Below are 22,160 nucleotides of genomic sequence, written 5' to 3'. Positions count from 1 at the left end.
TGGTCAGGGAACTAGATCCCACATGCATGCTGCAACTAAGAGTTCGCATGCCACCACTAAGGACCCCACGTGCCGCAACTAAGGAGCCAGTGAGCCGCAACTAAGATGCAGCGCAACCAAATAAATAATTAAAAAAAAAAAAAAGACTGAACTGTAAAGCAATCAAGACATTGTGGTACCAAAGACATATATGTCAATAAAACAGTATAAAACTCACAAACATAATCAACTGATTTCAATAAAAGTGCCAAGGTAATTCAACAGAAAAAGGTTAGTCTCTTCAAAAAAGGTGAAACTGGACATCCATATGAAAAGGAATGAACAAACCTTAACCCTTACCTCACAATACATATAAAAAATAACTCCAAATGGATGATAGACCTAAATGTAAAAGCTAAAACTGTAAAACTTCTAGAAGACAACATGGGAGAAAATTTTATGACCTTAAGTTAGGCAAAGTTATACTGGGTAGGACACAAAAAGCATGAACTCTAAAAGAAAAAATTGATAAATTGGATTTCATCAAAAATAAAACTTCTACTCTTTAAAGGACACTTAGGAAAATGAAAAGACAAGCCATAGACTGGGAGGCATGTGAAAAACACATATCTGATACAAAGAACTTGTATCTAGAATATGTATATAGTACTCTTACAACTCCATAATAAGAAGGTAAATACAGAATAAAAAGATGTGAATGGGTACTGCACCAAAGAAAATACATGGGTAGTAAATAAGCATATATACAGATGTCCAACATCATTAGTCATTAGGAAAATACAAATTAAAACCACAATACTGCATACATACTAGAATGGCTAAAACTAACAAGACTGACATGACAAGGGTAGAGTTTGGAACTCTCATTCATTGTGGGTGGCAACGCAAAATGGTTTCTATTGCTTTAGAAAAGTTTAGCACTTTCTTATAAAGTTAAATATCAATATATACTTACCATACGACCCATTAGTCCAAGCTCTAGGTCCTTACTCAAGAGAAATAAAAATGAGTGTCTACACAAAACCCGAACCCAAACATTTATAGCAACCTTAATAACTGTTGAAAACTAGAAAGAACCCTACTACTCATCAACTGGTAAATGTAGAAATAAGTCATGCTACATCCACACGATACTACTAAGCAATAAACAAACTAATTACTGATACAAGCAACAACATGGGTGAATCTCAAAAATATCAAACTAAATGAAAGAAGCCAAATACATAAGACCACATCCTGTATGTTTTCATGTATATGACTTTCTAGGAAAGGCAAAGCTAGAGATCAGACCAGTGTTTGCCAGGGGCTGGAGGTGGGGTGGGGAGGAAAATGAATGCAAAGAGGAACTGGGGAACTTTTCCATCAAAAGTTCTATCTCTTGACTGTGGCAGTAGTTACATGAGTATATACATTTGTCAAAACTCATCAAACTGTGTGTTTAAAATGGTACATTATAGTATGTGTAAATTATATCCCAATAAACCCGATTTTTAAAAAGCAGTTATGAACTTTCCATAGAACTCTAACCCACACCTTAATTTCAGAACCTCAAATATGATATACTTAGTCTCCCCTAGACCAGGAGTCTGAAAACTTTGGCCCATGAACTAAATCTGGCCCACCACCTGTTTTTTGTACAGCTCACAAACTAAGAATGGTTTTTACATCTTTAAATGAAAAAAAAAACAGAATATTTCATGACACATTCAAATTTCAGTGTCCATAAATAAGTTTTATTGGAACACAGTCACACTTATTCATTTACATATTGTCTATTAGCTGCTTTTACACTGCAATACCATTTTTCAGTCTGTTCAGTCCTTGTGACAGAGACAGAGCAGTTAGACCCACAATAACTAAAATATTTACCACTTGACCATTTACGCAAGTCCGCTGACCACTGCCTTAAACACAAGTTGTTGAAATTTTCTACACAGATTATTACACTTAGGAAGATTCATGTCAGCACAGATCTCCCTTCCATACACAGTAGCTCTAACATTTTTACAGCCATTAAGCCTTTTTTTTTTTTTCAAGGAAACCAACAAGTAATGCAGATAAATGAAGAACTTCAATAGTTAAGGTGTAGTGGGACTAAATAGAGCCTTGAGGTAACATCTGAAGAAAGTCCTTGATAGCCTCAAAACAGTGTTTTTCCAACTGTGTGCTGCAACTAGGTGGTTGTCAATTTAATAAATTGATTTTATGAGCAGCTTTTAAAAAAAGAGAACTGAATGGTATAGAAAAATCAGAGTGCACCATATCTAATAGGGTTTCATTCACTATTTAAAAAAAATTTTTTTAACTAAGGTATAGTTGATTTACAATATTATATTAGTTTCAGGTGTACAACATAGTGATGGAAAAATTTTACAGATTATACTCCATTTAAAGTTACTATAGGGCTTCCCTGGTGGCGCAGTGGTTAAGAATCCGCCTGCCTATGCAGGGCACACGGGTTCGAGCCCTGGTCCGGGAAGATCCCACATGCCGCGGAGCAACTAAGCCCGTGCTCCACAACTACTGAGCCTGTGCTGCAGAGCCCACAAGACACAACTACTGAAACCCGTGTGCCTCGAGCCCATGCTCCGCAACAAGAGAAGCCACCACAATGAGAAGCCCGCACACTGCAACGAAGAGTAGCCCCCGCTCACCGCACCTAGAGAGACCCCGCGTGCAGCAATGAAGACCCAACACAGCCACAAATAAAAAAATTAAAATAAATAAATAAAGTTACTATAAAATATTGGCTATATTCTCTGTTTTGTACACATTAACTCTTTCACTAACTGAGTATGTACATGCCAGATGAGGATTAAAAAAATGTACAAAACAGACAAAAACTGCTTCATGTATATAGGTATTAGAGCAACTCAAAATCTGTATTTCTTACAGTGCTAATGTTGTTTTTTAAAAACGGTGCTAGAGCTCTATAGTAATTGGAAAACCACCGCCCTACAGTACATTTGTTCCGAAAGTGCTGTCAATAACTGCAGCTACATTACAAGAATGAAAATGATGTTTCATTTGATGTTACAGAGCTTCCAGAAGATATAAAGTTAATTGAGTTCAGAGCAATTTTTATATTCTTTATCAAGGGCATTCCCAGGATGCAGAAAGAAATGTAATGTTATTGAGCATCACTTTCCCTCTATAAGCATAGTCCTGATATGGGAAGGAACAAGAATAACAGTTTTTTAAGACCAAGAGAAAACATGGAAACCAAAATAATCTCAGAGGGTAGAGGGGAAAAAAAAATAACTGCTTACTGTTAGGGTGGAGGCTGTATTAAAGAGTTTCTTCTGACTACCCTGCTAATTATGCATAACAGTAAATTGGGTTGGTAGACAAAAGAAAGCTGAAAAATAAAAACTACCTCCCAGAACATGTCAATGTCTCCACCAAATATTAAAGGAAGGAATGGAAGAAATGAAGCTAAATTTTTGGTTCTTATATTAAGTATCTACAACACTATGACTATGAAAGCACTGCTTATGAAACAGAAAAGCTCCTAAACAGGCTCTTCTATTTTGAATTCAGAAGTTGTATAACTATTGCTGATCCTGACTTTACAGAATAACCAATGTAGATCAACTGGACAAAGAGAATGAGTAAAGGACTTAAAACAATTCAACTTCTGAGGAAGACAAAGTCCAGTAAGAGCCACTGACTATAAAGGCTTATTTCAAAGATAATTTGAGGCAGAAATATAGGAAGCACAGGAACATACTGAATTTCATAAAAGAGGATTATGACACAAAATGTCCACTAAGTATTCAGCTAAATTAATATCAAGATGTCAAATTAAAAAAACACACTTTTGCATTTCTAAAGGAGAAAAACAGCTTTATGGTTGGAGAAACACGAAGAACACTTAAGAGCTGTCTCATTCTTTAACAAGGTAAGCATCAAGTCTTAGAAAATGCTAACAAAGCAATGTAGCCTGCTCCCTCCCTTTCTTCCCTACCACTCACAGAACATAGGTTTCCAGCTGTTAAGACCTGATCAGCTTCCTAAACAGGAAAGCCAGAGACAGGGAATCAAGATAAATCAGACTTCTCTAACCTGTTATCTTAATATAATTTTTCTGGCCTATTATCTAAATACAATTAAATCAAGTTTGCTTTCAGGTTCTACTACATTCAAGGATTCAAGTACTCAGTTCCAACGTTCCTTTCTTAATCCGTTTACTGACAATCAATTCCTTTAATAGCATATGTAAGTGACTGATATCAGAAAAAATTTCTAAATAAAGGAAGAGGTGAGCAGATGCCTAAAGAAGGGAGTTTATTAAATGATAAGAGAGGGCTTCCCTGGTGACACAGTGGTTAAGAGTCTGCCTGCCAATGCAGGGGACGCGGGTTCGTGCCCCGGTCCGGGAGGATCCCGCATGCGGTGGAGCGGCTGGGCCCGTGAGCCATGGCCGCTGAGCCTGCGCATCCGGACCCTGTGCTCTGCAACGGGAGAGGCCACAACAGTGAGAGGCCCACGTACCGAAAAAAAAAAAAAAAAATTACAAAACCACATACATTAGACAAGCATGAAAAAGGAGTATATGGATACACACTAAAATGTTTAAATTCTATCTTAGTGGCAAGATTACAGTTTCTAAAACTTTTTGTACTTACATTTTTCTAATTTTTCAATAATAAATGTGCTTTTACTCTGAGAAACTTTTTAAAACCTGTATTTTACTGTCAAGTAAGGTAATTCTTTTTTTTTTTTTTTTTTTTAACGGTACGCGGGCCTCCCACTGCTGGGGCCTCTCCCGTTGCGGAGCACAGGCTCCGGACGCGCAGGCTCAGCGGCCATGGCTCAGGGGCCCAGCCGCTCCACGGCATGTGGGATCTTCCCGGACCGGGGCACGAACCCATGTCCCCTGCATCGGCAGGCGGGCTCTCAACCACTGTGCCACCAGGGAAGCCCAAGGTAATTCTTTAGACACATTTTTTTCATTTCTTTCCATGCACTTGACAATTATATCTCTTTAAGTGCATAGAAGACAGTTCAATTAAAAGACCACAGTACATTTCAGTTTCCAGTGGATAAACAAATACCAACTTCAAACTTAAAAATTATTTCTTGGAGTACTTTATTCTGCCATCCATAACACTGATATCTATATTAGAAAGAGATTCATTTTTAACCCTTTATCCCCCCCAAATACATTTATTATAAGTTCCTGTAAGAAAATATGGAGGAAAAACTACTATTCATCATTAACCATTAAAACCTGGGTGGAGGAGGCAGTGGGAAACACTACTAAGTAATTAAAATTAGTTGAGTATCCTTATGGTTTCAAGAGATACTAATATGCTTTCCAGTTACTGCCAATTTAAACTTGAGGTTTAAATTCATCTAGCCTAGAGGTTCTCAAGTACTGATACATAACTGCCCAGGAAGTGTGCCAAATAACAGAAATTCATGGCCCTAGCTCTCACCTACCGAATCAGAATCTTCAGAGAGTAGAGCTCAAATAATCTGGCCCTTTCAAATAAGATAGCGGACACTGTACTTAACAAAAGGCTTCTCTATATCATTACAAACTGTTCTAATAACTCTCAAACAAAGTTCTCAACGAAAACAATGTTATAATCAGAGAAATACGATTTCATAACCCATGCCCATTAATTTACCCATTCTTCTAGATACAATTCAATAAAACCACACTTGCACTACAGAGTAAAGCAAGCCTAGAGGCACCTGTGCAGAGTAAGACAAAGGCATATCCGATTCATGGAAAAAATAGACAGCAGATGTGACCCCTAGTATTTATCCATTAAAAACAATGTATCCTAAAAATAAATTTCCATGTCAACGGAACAAAGCTGTTTATAAATAAGAAGGAATGTGGAGGTGTGGGGAAGACAAGAGGAAGCTTCAGCAAGTAAGTACCAAAAGCCAGGAAACAAGGCAGAATGAATGGCAACTGGGGACAAGGAAAACAGAATAAACTAGGAAATGGAAGAAGGAAAGAGTGCTACTTAAAATCCAAGAAGTTGGGGGAAATGAACAGATATTAGAGGAAACTGATCTGAGCAGAAATGCAAACAGAAAAGTAAGCGGAAAGTGGTATAAAAGATGTATATATTCATAAAAGATATATATATGTATGTATACATGAGAAATTTAGATGAGATCAAATGATGGTACAGAACACATCTTGGGCATAGATGGAAGTGGTATAAGAGAATGAAAAACAAATATTATTGTGAACAAACTGATACTGAATAGAGCAACCATATCTAATGAATTTCCAAAGTAAAGTTGATGAAGCAGGAAAAAGAGAAGTGCATTGACTGAAGAACGAGACGTTATGAGAATTGGGAAACAAAATGTAAGTACTGTAGTAGAAAGGAATGAACTTTGAGCAAAGCCAACGGAGCAAGTCACATTATCTAATCAATAATTGTAAAGCACAGTTATTATACCATATATTATCTCATTATTTGTAAAGTACAATAAAGTGTATTATTTTATGTAATACAATACCAAACACTAAATGTAATAAATTTTACGTAACAAAAACCAAAGTGTAAATAAAGTCATTTGACAAGGTGATAAGAGGCTAAATAATGGCTGAGAGAAGCAAGGACTGAAGACGAAAAAGTAAAAGAAAAATATTGGGACAAAAAGGAAGACAACGGAAAGAAATCAATCACACCTATTTTTTTTTAAAAAAAGGGTAGAAATAAACAAGGAGGTGTGGATGCACAATAGAAGTGCAAGTGAAACCTGACGGGATCTTGACAGCTTCACGATTCAGAAAGTAAGTAGCTCCAAAGCGTTCAGAAGGATTTGTGACGATAACAACGTTAGCGAGCGGTGAAATGAAGTAGAAGGCCTCAACAGGACTAAGATAAGAGAAATGCAAAAATGGTCTTAAGTAGAAGCTGAGGTTAGAAGGCAGGCAGGTCCGACCACTGGCAAAGGAGCGGGGCGGCAGATGGAACTGGGATGGGGGTTACCGGTCGGCGACAGAACACTGACAAACATTAGGAATCGGGGGCCTGAGACCGGGATGGGAGAAAGAACGGAAACAGTGGCATTTAGGGTTAAAAAAGTAAAGACCATCCGCTGGTTAAAACAGGTGAAGAGCAATCTCCCCTAACAAGTAGAGAAGTGTAAGGGAGGGCAGCGGCCTGAAAAGAGGCAGAGTCAGGGAGAGTAGAGAGGGAATGATCGCCCCATCATCACCGTGACCGTGTAATAATTACATACAACGCTAACTCGGGCTGGGGTCCCGGCCCCGGCTACTGACCGACATCTTCCACCCAGATGCCGCCGCCAGCCTCCCCCGCCCCCCACTCAAAATAAAGAAAACATCCAGCAGACGCGAGGCTGGCTACCTTCAGCCAGCCGTGACCTTCTCGGACCAACCCTGAGTCTCGCCCCCTATTGATAGCCTCCTGCTCCACCACCGCTGCCCGAATCCCTCAAGCCCCAAGTGCGGGCCAGGGAAAACCCCCTGGGCCATTGTGTGTGTTTACGTAGCGAGGAGCTGCATGACGGAGAGGCACAGAAGGGGAATGCCCGTCTCCCAGCCCGCAGCGCCCAGAAGGGAAGGTGGCTGAGGGCACCAGAGCCCCCACCGCCACCTCTCTCCCCAAAATAAACACCAGCCAACCGAGCCCCGAGACGGGAGGGGTGCAGGGCGCGCCGGCACTCACCTCCTCGGGAATGGCCGGGTCCGCAGCCGAAGAGGCCGCGGCGCCGGCCTCGGGCTCCATGTCCCCGTTGAACAGAGCCTGGCCCTGCTCCGCGCCGCCGCCGCCGCTCAGCGCCGCCATCTTATAACCGAGAGCCTGGCCCGAGCGACCGCTGCTGGGCGGGGAGGGGGAAGGGAGGAGGAGGGCGGGGGGAGGCGGAGGCGGAGGGCGGGGGGCGGCGGGGAGGGACGGCCCGGGCGGCGCCTGCGGCGGGAGGGCGCCTGGGCCACCTCGGGAACCGGCCTGCTGCCCCCGGCGCGGCTGAGCCTGAGGGGATTGGGGGAAGGACGCTAAGCGGGGGGCGGGGGCAGGGGGCGGAGACGACTGGAAGTCGCCGCGGCAACGGCGTCACCCGCGTGTCACGGTCGTGACGTCACCTGAGGTGCGTGACGTGATCCTCGGAGCGCCCTGGCGCCGTCGTCAGGGGAGGGTATCTTGCCCTTCTGCTCACCTCCCAGCTCACACGTTTCCTCCGCTCGGCCGTTTCCATGGCTCCGATTAATTCTCTTCTCCGTCCTAAGCCTGTTCTGTAATGTAGGATTTACTAGAAGAGGAGGATGGTGTTCGAGAAGAAGTTGAAATCCTAGAGGGAGAAAGACGGGAAGCCCATACTACTTGTGTTATTTCCATTATAACGAACGTCTCCGTGTCATAAAAATAAGACTTGAAACCCCGAGGTAGCAATAGTCAAGCAGAATTTGATAGAAATAGATTTAGGTAAAGACAAGTTACGAGAATGATGCTTGGATCCTTTTCATTAAAGGATTTGGCCTGTTAATAAAGTGGGTCTAAATGGAAGTCTAAAAGCTTTTCTTTTTTTGCTTCATCGTTCAGGAATAAAATGTTTAGTCTATTTTTCGTTTCCCAGATTCATTCAACAAATGTCAGTGGGTCGCTTTCTATGTTCTAGAGCCTGCACAAGGCATGGAGCATTCTAGACATTTGAAGCATCCAAACTTGAATCATTTTTATTTTTAAGAAAATCATTCAAAATATTTTAAATACTTTTGTCCTGCTCATAAACAATATTCCAAGGAATTCTTTATGCCAAATATGCATGAAAACAAGAGAAGAGAGGTAAATTACCTTTGAGAGGCCCAGTTACAGAATGGAATTAGTTAAAGAAACCCAATTTATTATTAAAAACACATGTATGTGAAAGGAAAGGGGAATATGAAAGGGAAAAAATCTAAGGAAGGGAGAAATAGGAGTGAGAAACAGTGGAAGTTACTGTGAGCTCCAAATGGTGTGCAGTTAATCACAAAGTAACGTAAACATCAAGTCATGAGAAGCTTTAAGTGTACTACCCATAGGGGGAAAGTCACCAGTGACCTTCTTGTATTCACCATGATTCAAGAGATAGAAAGCCGTCCTACTGACTTCTGAAGCAGAATGTCTGTGTAAGGATAGAGTTACCATGAGCCCAGGAGCAGACCCTTACTCCCAAGGTAAGGAGTTGTGTATGAGACTGCTTGTTTAATCAGGATATTAATATTACCCTACATTGAAAAATACAAAATACCACCTATAGAATGAGCATGGTATGCTTTGTTAGCTTCTTTATACTTTCCCTTCCAAGTAGAGAAGTCGCCTTGAGGCACTAAATTTAAACCAAAAGGTGGCTTGACAAAGGTAGTGTAAATGAAGATTATCCTAAGGGATAATGTCATCAAGCTATACTAGTCTGAAGCACCCTTCTTTACTATAAGGAAATCTAAGCAGACAAACATAGAACCAGCAGCCAGTCATGGCACATTTTCCCCTTGATACCATCAGAAATACAATTAGCAGAGTTTTAAAAAATTCTCTAACAGTCCTATTTCATTTTCTAAAAATCAGCCCCTAGAAATATTATATCATTATAACACTTCTTCATAACATTTAAAACTCCTAAGGTTTTTATTCCATTGGTTTCATTTTAAAGTATAGCCTTCTTTTTTTAAAAAATTTTTATTGGAGTATAGTTGATTTACAATGTTGTGTTAGCCTCAGGTATACAGCAAAGTGAATCAGTTATACATATATCCACTGTTTTTTTTTTTTAGATTCTTTTCCCATATAGGCCATTACAGAGTATTGAGTAGAGTTCCCTGTGCTATACACAGTTCCCTGTGTTCTTATTAGTTATCTATTTTATAGGGATTAATCCCAAGGATGCAAGGATTCTTCAGTATCCACAAGTATAGTTTTCTTTATCAGCCACAATATTTTACGTGATTGTTTTCTCCACAGGATGGCTGATCTCATCAGTTTAATGTTGATTCTTGTTAGCTTTCATTTATTCAGCATTTTCTGGGGACTTCCCTGGTGGTCCAGTGATTAAGACTCTGCACTCCCAATGCAGGGGGCCTGGGTTCCATCCCTGGTCAGGGAACTAGATCCCACATGCCGCAACTAAGAGCCCACATGCTCCAACAAAGATCCTGCACGCCTCAACTAAGACCTGGCGCAGCCAAATAAATAAATAAAACATTTTCTGACTTCGTCTTCAAATTCTGGATGTATCTTACTGATTTCCCTAGGCCATTCTAAAGACCCACAGGATCCACATGGGAAAATACAGAGAAAGCATAAACTTTGGACTCCAAAGATCAGAATTTTAGTGTCACCACGCCACATCTTGGCTATATAATCTCAAGGCTGGTAAACACAAATACCTGTTTGTTGTTGTTTCAATCTGTAAAACGAGGGGAGTGATAATGCCAGTCCTATCTATCTGTATCATTGTGAGGATCAAACATTATAGGTTTGCCCTTTGTGAAATATAAAGTTACCCTCTTGGTTAGAATTCAGACAAAGCATAGCAGACATGGCTTATTTCTGCTCCATGATGTCTGTGACCTCAGCTGAGAAGACTGAATGCCTGGAGGTGTCTCAGTCATGGGGGTCTGGAATCACCTGGAGGCTGATTTCCTCATATGTCAGCTGGTTGAAGCTGGGACCTCAGGTAAGGCAGTCAGCCAGGATGCCTAAATACTCTCTTCACGTGGCCTGAGCTTCCTCCTAGCATGGCTGCCTCAGGGTGGTCAGACTTGTAACAAGGCAGCTGAGGGCTCCATATACTAGGGTTCCTGTAAGCAAGGTGGAAGCTGTATTGCATTTTATGACCTAGTTTCCTAAGTCACACAGCATCACTTCTGCTGCATTTTATTGGATACAGGTAAGTCACAAAGTCCAGCCCAAATTCATGGAGAGAGACTATAGAACCCACCTCTCAATGAAAGACATGTCAAAGAATTTACAGACATATTTAACGTACAGACAGACTGTGTTTAGAATAATGGACTAGCTACTCTGTAGAAATAGCTGCTTATCCTCACCTTCTCCCAAGGGGATTCTACACTGAAACTCTCCCCCTTTTATTACTGAGAATCACCAAGACATATCTCAGTATGGTACAGAAGAAGGCCCTACCTTCTTTCTTTAGCTTCTGAGGCCCCCACTGCCTGCAAAACTAAATGCAGGTCCTTGGCTATTGGACACATCCTAACTCTCTCCTCTTGGGCATTTCCCCCCAAATCCCAATGCTGATGGGATTTGGTAGTGTTGATGTGCTGAAATCCACTACACAAAACAGTGGCACTGTGTTCTTGGAGCCTGTAATGAGCCAAGCCAGTTTGTGTTGAGCAGAAACAGAAATAACACCTCCCTTTTGTGTTATAGCATGCCATATGGGCATCAAAGCAGTCTTATCTTGCATTTTAAAGTCTTACAGACATTTTAGTCAACACAGTTCTTATAGCTTTTTCTCACCATCCCCTTTTCCCCTAGGGCATTCATGTATTCACAGGAAGCTGGGAAACAAATCTAGATGAGAAGCGCTACTCCGAACATTGCTCCAGAGGATGGCTGAGACACTGTTACGAAGCCTTGCTGGTAGGCCTGACCCTCGCTTCCCTGGAGATAAGTTTATTTCCGACTGGTGTTTCTAACCTGAATCCTGCATTCTATAGACACTGGATAGTCCCACCCATCAGCCAGACTTGCCCAGCCAGGTCTGATCCCACATGTATTGGTCAGCTACTCGAAAACAGGTAAGCAGCCTCTAGGAAGCTTCTATAGCTCCAACCATGTTCAATGCTGTAGAGCTCACCACAGTTTAATATTTTCGTTATGAATCAAGGTCATCATTACAAATAACACATTCTATATTGTTTAATTCTATATCGTTTAATAGAAGCTATTTAGGTGTGAATAGAAAACAGAATCATAGAGTTGATTCCCCACCATCTTCCCACTGGGAGATACTTGGAATCTCCTCTGTGGAATTTTAAACTCTATCCAATACTTTAGTGGTAGGAACCTCACTAATACAGTACATTCAACTGTAACTTTTTTTTTCTGAAGTTAAATTGAAATCCTCCTCTTTATGACATCTGTATTCAGATTTGAGTTTTGCCTTATAGAGGAACACAAGATGAGTCTGTTTCTTGTTCTGTGTAACTGCTTTCAGATATTTGAAGGGAGTTCTCTCAAAGCATTTTCTCACCTTTCTGTGTACTCTTTTCAATGTTCCTGTTAAAATGTGGTCCCATGAATTAAACACTGTTCCAGATTTGATCCAACTAACAAAGAATAGAATCTCTCATTGCAATAACCTAGGAACCATGCTTTTGTTAATATAATCAAAAATCATATAAGCACCCATTATTGATACATATGAAGGTTACAGTCAACAAAAAACCTTTGTTGTTTCTTAAATAAAATGCTGTTGTATCAAGTCTAGATTTTCAGTCTTTTTAGCATTGGACATCTCTTCCACTGAACTCACATTTCTCAGACTTTAATTCTTGAAGGAAGACCTTGCTTTTTAATTCACAAAATTTGTTAGATATTACATTTCTAACATTTACCAAAGGATGTTTATATCCATATGTTATTTCATCTTATAACATCTTGCTTATACTATCCTTGGATGTGTTAATAAGATACAGAGTTCTTTGAAATATTCTTTGTGAATTTGGTAATTTGGGGTATTAAATTTTTAAAGTTTGCTTTTATTGCAAGGTGTAGTTTTCCATATATATATATATGGAAAACTATATCTATATAGTGAAAATAGTACCTGATAAGGGATGGGTCAGAGCAGGGTGGAGGAGATAGTGTGGGAGTGAGGCTTCTCTGAGTATACCTTCTAATATGGTTTTACTTTATGAGACATGTAAATAAATGAAAAAGTAAAATCTAACCAAATGAACCTAATTGTACATCAAATTGATAACATAGCTACACAGAGAAAATGGTTAATTCAAGTAGCTTCTGAATATAGTTTTCTGACTGTAGACTATGGTGGATTTACACTGTTTTATTAGCTAAACTGGACTTGTTTCCCAGAATCCTCTTCCATCCTGTAAGACCTGCTCACCATCTCCTTAAATATATCCCATGAAAGGGTCCAAAGCACACTCTCTTCACCAAAGATGTAAGAAATGGATTTGTGAGGGTAACTCTTAGAGCTCTGTGGTGACTCCCTTCCGTAAGACAGAACTGACAATAAGCAATACCATTTTGGTGGAGTGGCCTTTTAACTGTGGTGGTGAGCACTGGCTTCTCCTGCAGGACCCACATCACTGGAGTTGCCATGAGAACCTCAGGTAGTGAGAGTCTGACTTATACTGCAGTCCCTCCTCACAGGTTCCAGCAGCAGACCCAGAAACACCAGCCTCACAGAGACTGCTTAAACACCTCCACAACTGCATAAGATCAAATCCCTATAGTAAATTCCTTGTTATTTACATTTCCTAGGGCTTCTGCTTCTGATTACGTACTGACTGGAATAGATTCTAAAAGCAAAATTAACTACAAATAATCTTCAACTTTATTAAGATTTATTATTGGTAGTCATCTTGGTTTTGTAATTCTGAAACAATTTGTCATTATTGTGGCATAGAGCAAATCAGTACATATGTTGATATTGGGAATCAGGGTTCTTTCTGTAGAAAAAGTAGAAATAGATATGGAACAGGGGAAGTTGAAGAAGAACCCTGTGGTTCTTGGTGTTGGATTTGAATTGGAAGTAGCAGTATTAACATAAGATTTAGGGGGAAAAATATATGTATATATACACATACTATAAATATACACACACACAAACACACACCTAGACATACTGTATAATTTTTAAAAGAATATATGCTAATTAATATACAGAGAAGGAATGATACAATTAGGAAAATACATACTAATAAGTATATATATTGTGTTAAGAACATGCATGTACTATATAAGTACATATGCTATAAAAGTGTATACTGTTGTCCCTTGAATAACACAGGTTGGAGCTGCATGGGTCTGCTTATACACAGGTCTTTTTCAAATAGTAAATACTACAGTACTACATGATCCAAGTCTGGTTGAATCCACAGATGCAGAAGTGCGGATACGGAGGAACCGTGTATACAGCGGACTAACTGTAAGTTATACATGGATTTTCAACTGCGAGGCGGGTCAGTGCCCCTAACCCCTGCATTGTTCAAGAGTCAACTGTAGGGACTTCCCTGGTGGTCCAGTGGTTAAGATTCTGCACTTCCCCTGCAGGGGGCACGGGTGTGATCCCTGGTCTGGGAAGTTCTGCATGCCATGCCATACGGCCAAAAAGAAAACAAAAGAATTCAACGGTATATACTTATAAGTATATAATCTATATATTTGTATCTATGGCTATACCTATGTAGAATATACGTGTATACTACATTACTTATGTGTATGTGTATATATATACAAGTACTTAAGTATTATGTATGTACTTACATAGATATATAATATATTTTTTTAACAGAAAAAGCCAAACGAACTTTTTGGCCAACCCAACGCAGTATTATAAATAATAATATAAATAATATTATATATAATAATGTATTATTATATTATATATTTTAATATAGTAAAATAATATAAATAATATATCATTCATATATTATTTTAATGTATTAAAAATATATACTAGGACTCCCTGGTGGCGCAGTGGTTAAGAATCCGCCTGCCGATGCAGGGGACATGGGTTCAAGCCCTGGTCCGGGAAGATCCCACATGCTACGGAGCAACTAAGCCCGTGCACCACAACTACTGAGCCTGCGCTCTACAGCCCACGAGCCACAACTACTGAGCCCACGTGCCACAACTACTGAAGCCCGCGCGCCTAGAGCCTGTGCTCCACAACAAGAGAAGCCACTGCAATGAGAAGCCGGCACACCACAACGAAGAGTAGCCCCCGCTCGCCGCAACTCGAGAAAGCCTGCGCACAGCAGCACAAGACCCAACGCAGCCAAAAACTTTTAAAAATAAAAAAATTTAAATAAAAATTAAAAAATATATATACTATATAATAATTATAATTATTGTAATATATATACTATATAAAATATATAATTACATATTTTAATATATTTAAAATAATATAAATAATAAATAGTACAATATATAAATACTTATGTTTATATGTAGTCTATATAGATGTAGATATAGATTCAAAAATTCTTAACTCTGCCCGCCGAAAAAAGTGCCTAGGAGTAGTAGTAAGTATATCTGGTGCCTGGATCTTGGTTTTGAAAGGCCATTCTCCATGAAAAGTAACATGGGCTTTAAGAAATGGTTGATCCAGATCTAGGGAAGTAAATGTATAAATTGAGCTTGCACAGGATGTGCCTTGGTATATGCAAGAGCAAGGATATGATAGAATTAGAAAAATTACCATTTTGCAACCACCAGTGTAATCATTACTCCAAGTCAGGACCGTGAATAGTTGCTAAAACTATTATTGGGTAAAAGACTGTTAGGGAACAGGACCGTCTCATGGTTTCATAACACCATCGCACAGACCTCTTACTAATTATAAAGGGGAAGTGTATATTTACAGTGGAGAGATCTGGCAGCCACTCTATTAACCAAGTAATAAAACTTAGCACCACCAATAGGGGAACACTTCAACACTATGTAAGTCCTGATGCAGTACATAGTCTATGTAGTATTTGGGCCCAAATAGGTTTAACCTGAATGTAATCATGAGGAGACAATCAAATCGAGAACGTGGGACGTTATATAAGACAACCGACTCTAACTCTTTAAAAATTCAATATTGTGTGGTCTTCCCTGGTGGCGCAGTGGTTGAGAGTCCGCCTGCTCGATGCAGGGGACACGGGTTCATGCCCCGGTCCGGGAAGATCCCACATGCCGCGGAGCGGCTGGGCCCGTGAGCCATGGCCGCGGAGCCTGCGCGTACGGAGCCTGTGCCCTGCGACGGGAGAGGCCGCAATAGTGAGAAACCCGCGTACCGCAAAAAAAAAAAAAAAGGCTCAGAAAAAAATGGAGATAGAGATAAAGAAAAGGGGGAACCTAGACGGATATAGTAATGTGTTTGTAATACTATTCTTTTAACTTTTCTGTACATTTGAAATTTTTCCAAAAATGCTGGAAGAAACATTTTCTATATAAAAGTAATACGTACCTATGGTAATAAAACATTGTGGTAAGTTTCCAAAGGAAATTTTTTTCAGGCAATTAAAAACTTGTAAGGCATCTATTAATATTACATTAAGTTTTACCTTCTTACATTACCTGCCTAGGATTATTCCTGATAAATCTAGTTTGATAATACTTTTAATTTTCAGATACACTGGAATTAAACCATTTTGTATCATGATTTATAGACAATAAGAGTCATGAAGCAAAGTTCTGCTGTATCTTGCTCAGGTTTTAATAAGACCCTATAAGGTACCTCTACCTATCAAGTGAGAATTTTCTCACATTTTAAATGTTGTTATGTTAATCTGTGTGTGTTTGGAGTACATATTTTTTATTTTAAATATTTGCAGCAAAACCTGTCCTAGTATCTTCTTGTTCTTAAGATATTTTTATGATGTCTCATAGTTCATATCTTCATTTATTCATTCACTCCACAAATACTTACTGCATACCTACTTGGTGCCAAACACTGCACTAGGCTTTTATGAAATCTGAACAATAATGAGAGTCTTAGATTTTGGTTTGTTTGTTTTAACACTTACCATCGCTCGGGAAGAGCCTCGTATACAGTAGATTGTTAAAAAGCAAATCTCTAATAGTACCCAACGTTAGAGACATCAGAACTTCTATTACTGGTTTTTGGTATTTAATGTCTCTAATGCTGATTTTTAAAACTGTGTTTTGCTTTTGTCTTCGATTCTTAGGTATAGAAACCTTTCTACGGGATCTTGCTTCCTACTTCACAGAGAAAATAGAGGCTTTAAGGCATGAACTCTTTAGTTTCCCCCAAGTGGGAACTTCTATGCATTTTTATTCATTCTCATCACCTTCCCTACTTCGCAGTGTGAAGTGCCACTCCTCATTTACGCATCGACACTGCTGGCTGTCTCCTTTTTCTCAAAAATCTCTATTGCAGGCTTCCCTGGTGGCACAGTGGTTAAGAATCCGCCTGCCGATGCAGGGGACATGGGTTTGAGCCCTGGGCCGGGAAGACCCCACATGTCGCGGAGCAACTAAGCCCATGCGCCACAACTACTGAGCCCATGTGCCACAACTTCTGAAGCCTGCGTGCCTAGAGCCCGTGCTCCATAACAAGAGAAGCCACCGCAGTGAGAAGCCTGTGCACCACAGTGAAGAGTGGCTCCCCCTCACCTCAACCAGAGAAAAGCCCACGCGTAGCAACAAAGACCCAACGCAGCCAAAAATAAAATAAATATATTAAAAAATATACTTTATAAAAAAAATCTCTGTTGCCTTAGATTCCATGACTCCACACATTTCCAGTACTCCTCATAAAAGGTTAGTTCTTTCTTGGTTTCCTTTTTGGGGTCAGCTTTCACCATCTGCAATTTAACTGTAGGTATAACCCGGGCTTCCATATTCTGCCAATTATTTTTTCTCATGGAACTCATTTTATCCTCTTATCAATTCCATTGGTTTTATTTGCAATGATAACTTCTACATCTATATCACAGTGTAGGTATCTCCACCTGGCCTCAACCTTCTGTATCCAACTACCTACTAGGTGTCTTCACTTGAGTATGTCACAGACACTGCAAACTCCACAAGTACCAAACTGAGCTCTACAATCCCACATTCTGCTTCAACAGCTGCTCATCCTGTATGTTTAAAAACACCTCGATGGCACCACCCTTTGACTTTTTAATTTAAATATAATGACTAAGTACATACTTTGTTCTCTGATGTAGATATAACAAATCTTTGAGTTGATTTCTGTAATCCTTTTTAAGTAATTGAATTCAGCTACTTCTGAAGTTTTTTAGCAATAGATTGGTAAATGTATGTCTCTTCACCTTCACATCTTTTCTATTTTAGGTGTCCTCCTCTGAAAAATCTGGAGTTTTCTCTTTTAAAATTCTTTTATTTATTACTCTGATAAATTTTTAGCTGTCTTTTTCACTCCTGGTTTCTTGTTTCAGCATCTGCCATGATCACTTCTAGGCACTTTTATTTTAATGCCTCAATATTAGATAATTTAAGCCAAATTTAACATTATAGCTTTGGGAAGCAAATATCCTAATTATTCAGACCCTTTCACACTGTTCAGAATTAGTGTGGTTTTTTAGGTAGCACTTTTCATATAAGAATTTTTCTTGCATGAATACAAGTATATCTTCCATGATTTTGTACAGGACAATAATTCACTCTCTAGGAAATGTTATTAGTTGCTAAAAGAACGAAAGACATTAGATGTTAGGAAATTAAGGTGCCAAGAACACTTACTTTAATGAGAAAATTGAATATTTTATCATATTTGCATTTCATGCTGTTTGATACCTTTGAAACATACTATAAGTGTGGTGGATTGTTCTGGATGAGACTAGGCCCAAAGATTTTTGAAACACTGAAGAGAGAATACAGTTAAAACTGCCATAAAACTTATAAGCAGGAGACTGTCAGAGGGAACAGAGCTGTAGTGGTGGCAGACAACCAGGCTGGACTCAACCAGAAGCTGAATTTTACTGCTACTGGGTTACAGGATGGTGATAAATGCAGACAGCAGCTTCATAATATTACTCTAACTTTAGAAGTTTCTAAATATATAGATCGAGGTTGGAACTCCGAACCCTATATGGAAGGATGCTTAGAGAGGTCTCAGCTAAAAATGAACAAGTTAAAGGCAAAACTGACACAATGAAGAAATTTAAAAGCCTTTTGCTATGGGACTTCCCTGGTGGCGCAGTGTTTAAGAATCCACCTGCCAATGCAGGGGACACGGGTTTGAGCCCTGGTCTGGGAAGATCCCACATGCCGCAGAGCAACTAAGCCCATGAGCCACAACTACTGAGCCTGCCTGCTGCAACTACTGAAGCCCGCGAGCCTAGAGCCCGTGCTCCACAACAAGAGAAGCCACCGCAGTGAGAAGCCCGCGCACCGCAACAGAGAGTAGCCCCTGCTCGCCACAACCAGAGCAGCAACGAAGACTCAACACAGCCAAAAGTTAAATAAATAAATAAATTTATAAATAAGTAAAATAAAAGCCTTTTGCTAAAAGAATTGACATGGCTAAGTACTGAAGTATCAAAAGTGAGGATCATCCATCTTCTTAACTAGCTTATTTTTACTAAGTCTGAATGTATCTATTTATTCCCTTTGTTGAATTGACCTGCCAGTTATGAGGTGTTTGTGAGCTATAAACAATATTACAATTTTCTTGATAATATGGAACAGGTACAATTTCTTCAAGGCCATTATAGTTTTCCTCAAGACACTTGTCCTTGTAACTTGACCTTGCTGGATGTTGGAAACTTGAAGTTATGGAAGGTGTAAAACCAGTTTTCCTTTCTCTGTCCCCGAAGACTTATTTCATTGTCAAGTTTTCAGCATAGAGTTAATTGCACATCTTTGGATGTGGCTTATTTAATTATTCTCTGTGGGAAAACAGATCATAGGAAAATAGTTTGGAAATGTTAAATATACTTAGTAAATTAAAGATTTTTAAAATTTAAAAGTTACAAAGTTTTACTTCTAGAATGGGTCTAGATATAAAGCAACTACCCAGTCGCTTTTACCTCTAAATACATACATGCATACATACATACATACACACATACAATCACCGTTAAATAACCACAGGTATTAGGTGTTCTGATTTAGATATATGCTTCTTTGTCCTTTTGGATGGAGGTTGGAGAAGGCACATGGAGATGTTGATGTATTGTGCATTGAGGCAGATTAACCCAAAACCAGCTGGTTATTCCATGGCTAAGGCAGACTTTTGGTAGGGGATAATGTTGAGAGTTGCTTGCAGGAGATGAAGAATGAATGGAGAGGGGAAGCTGATGGCACACTTTGGTGAGAGACTCTGTAAGGTTTGCCTTGAGCACCTGAGAAGCAGAGTACCATGGATGTAGGGAGCAGGCCTTTCTCCTCATACCTGCACAGAACCCAGGCCTGATCTGGAAATGTGCAAACAATTGGGCTGGCATTATTAAGGGGCTGCATCCTCGGCGTGAGTAGTGGGGAGCCTGCGAAGGGTGTCCTCAACATTAGTATCAGTGGTTCTCCTTCAGGCAATGTCAAGGACAGTCAACAGTGGCCAGGGGCACCGGAAGCAGAAGAGGAAGAACATAGTAGGTCCTGAGTGGGAGTTGGTTTGTGAACACCTGAAAGGCACAGGGTCAATGCTACACCATTCCAGGGACACTGTTCACATTTTACTTACTGTGAATCTAAGTTGTGCTCCAGGGAGTGATGTTCACCCAGGATACAATGTCGATTGTACCCCCTGGAACTGGGGAAGGTGGCTATCTGATCCTGGGAAGCATCCCTTTTGCAGGTTCCCAAATAATTATAGGCTGCCTTAAATGGGCTGCTGAGGTTCAAACTATCAAACTGGTAGGGACACAAACCATTGTGATTTTGAGTTAATATATCCTCATTTTATTCATTTGGTCTGATAATATCTGGGAATTTGGATTGCTTAGTTTATACACTCTTGCCAGATATTGTTATGTTCTCTTACACAGGGACCCAGCTGGAGTCTCAGCAGTGTTCCAGATCCAAGTGTATTTGGAGGACTGGTGGGACATGCCTGCCGGCAGCCCATTTACATAAGGAATTGGAGTGCCTTGTAAATGGATCAAGGAACATGAACCAGTGTTGAAAAAGAGATTCACATAATAGTACCTTACCTATTATTTAAATTGTTCTCCATTCCCACAGCTCTCACTCATACCTGAGGGGTTTTTTTGTTTGCTTGTTTTTTTAATTAATTATTTTATTTTGGGCTGCGTTGGGTATTCGTTGCTGCGCACGGGCTTTCTCTAGTTGCAGTGAGTGGGGGGTGCTCTTCGTTGCGGTGCGCGGGCTTCTCATTGCAGTGGCTTCTCTTGTTGCAGAGCATGCGCTCTAAGTGCGTGGGCTTCAGTAGTTGTGGCATGCAGGCTCAGTAGTTGTGGCTCGTGGGCTCTAGAGCACAGGCTCAGTAGTTGTGGCGCATGAGCTTAGTTGCTCCATGGCATGTGGGATCTTCCTGGACCGGGGCTCGAACCCATGTCCCCTGCATTGGCAGGTGGATTCTTAACCACTGTGCCACCAGCAAAGTCCCCATACCTGAGTTTTGAGGTAAATGTGTAAGAAGGTATATCTGTTCAGTATGGAGTTCAGTATGGAGCAAGCACCAGTGGGAGAATCACAGTGCTGACCATTCTGGATTGAGGCCATATGCCATCTGAAGAAGAGAATTACACACCTTTGAGAAACATTTGCTGGCATATCGCTGGGTCCTGATAGAGAGAGAATATTAGACTATGGGGAAATAAGGCGCCATGGGTCCAGAAATGCTCATTAGGGGTTTTATCAGACCTGCCAATTTATAAGGTCAGATGGGCCCAGCAGCAATCCATCAAAAGAGTGAAATCAAGTAGGACCAGAGGGCAAAGCAGGGAACCTAGACCTCCTTGTCACCCACCACAGATGCACAGGTACCTCTTTCCTCACTCATACTTATGACTGCCTTGTCATGGGAGGTCCTCTAAAACCAGCTAAAGGAGCAGCGAAAAGGCCAAACGTGGCTCACAGATGTGTTACCTAGGTACATGGGTGAAAACGGAATATGATTATGGCTGCAGTATGTCCACTTTTAGGGATGGCCTTGAGCAATAGTAGGTAGGGAAAATCTTCCCTATGAGTTGAACTTCCCTATGAGTTGAACAACTGGTCACACACTTTATGGAAGGAGAAGTGGGCCAAGAGAAGAATATATGCAGATTCTTGGGCCGTGGTCAATGATCAGGGGCCTAGAAGGAAGGGACTGACAGATCTGTACAAGGAAATCTAGGGAAAAGCTTTGTGAGTAGACCTATGAGAGTTGGCACCAGTGAGCAGATCTTTATATCAAATGTTAACGTCCACCAGAGAGCATCCTCCGTGGATAAGGCATTAAACGACCAAACAGACAAAATGGTTAGGCCAGTTGATGTCAGCCAGCCTATGTCGTAAGACACCCCAGTGCTGGCACAATGGGCA

General features: G+C 40.2%; 1 protein-coding gene and 1 long non-coding RNA gene across 6 annotated transcripts in view; one reads left to right on the top strand and one right to left on the bottom strand.

Annotated features, from left to right (window-relative positions):
- Positions 1–7,969, bottom strand: part of BRAF (B-Raf proto-oncogene, serine/threonine kinase) — a 163,648-nt gene extending 155,679 nt beyond the window's left edge. For 4 of the 5 annotated variants that reach the window (XM_033432330.2, XM_033432332.2, XM_049715082.1 and 1 more), the window contains exon 1: positions 7,671–7,969. In XM_033432330.2, coding sequence (XP_033288221.1) covers positions 7,671–7,790 — 120 coding nt within the window. In that variant the 5' untranslated portion in view covers positions 7,791–7,969. The remainder of the gene's footprint in view (positions 1–7,670) is intronic. The other variant, XM_012533882.3, reaches the window with a different exon arrangement.
- Positions 7,531–17,364, top strand: LOC125965476 (uncharacterized). The gene is made up of 6 exons (XR_007479382.1): positions 7,531–7,688; positions 8,248–9,157; positions 11,481–11,585; positions 11,663–11,743; positions 13,984–14,121; positions 16,874–17,364. It is a non-coding gene; the product is annotated as an uncharacterized LOC125965476 (long non-coding RNA).
- Positions 17,365–22,160: the final 4,796 nt, after the last annotated feature.

This window comes from Orcinus orca, chromosome 9 (assembly GCF_937001465.1).
Source record: "Orcinus orca chromosome 9, mOrcOrc1.1, whole genome shotgun sequence".
In the NCBI taxonomy this organism is placed as follows: Eukaryota; Metazoa; Chordata; class Mammalia; order Artiodactyla; family Delphinidae; genus Orcinus; species Orcinus orca.
Note: the sequence above shows the minus strand (reverse complement) of the source record. Positions and strands in the feature narration are given on the sequence as shown.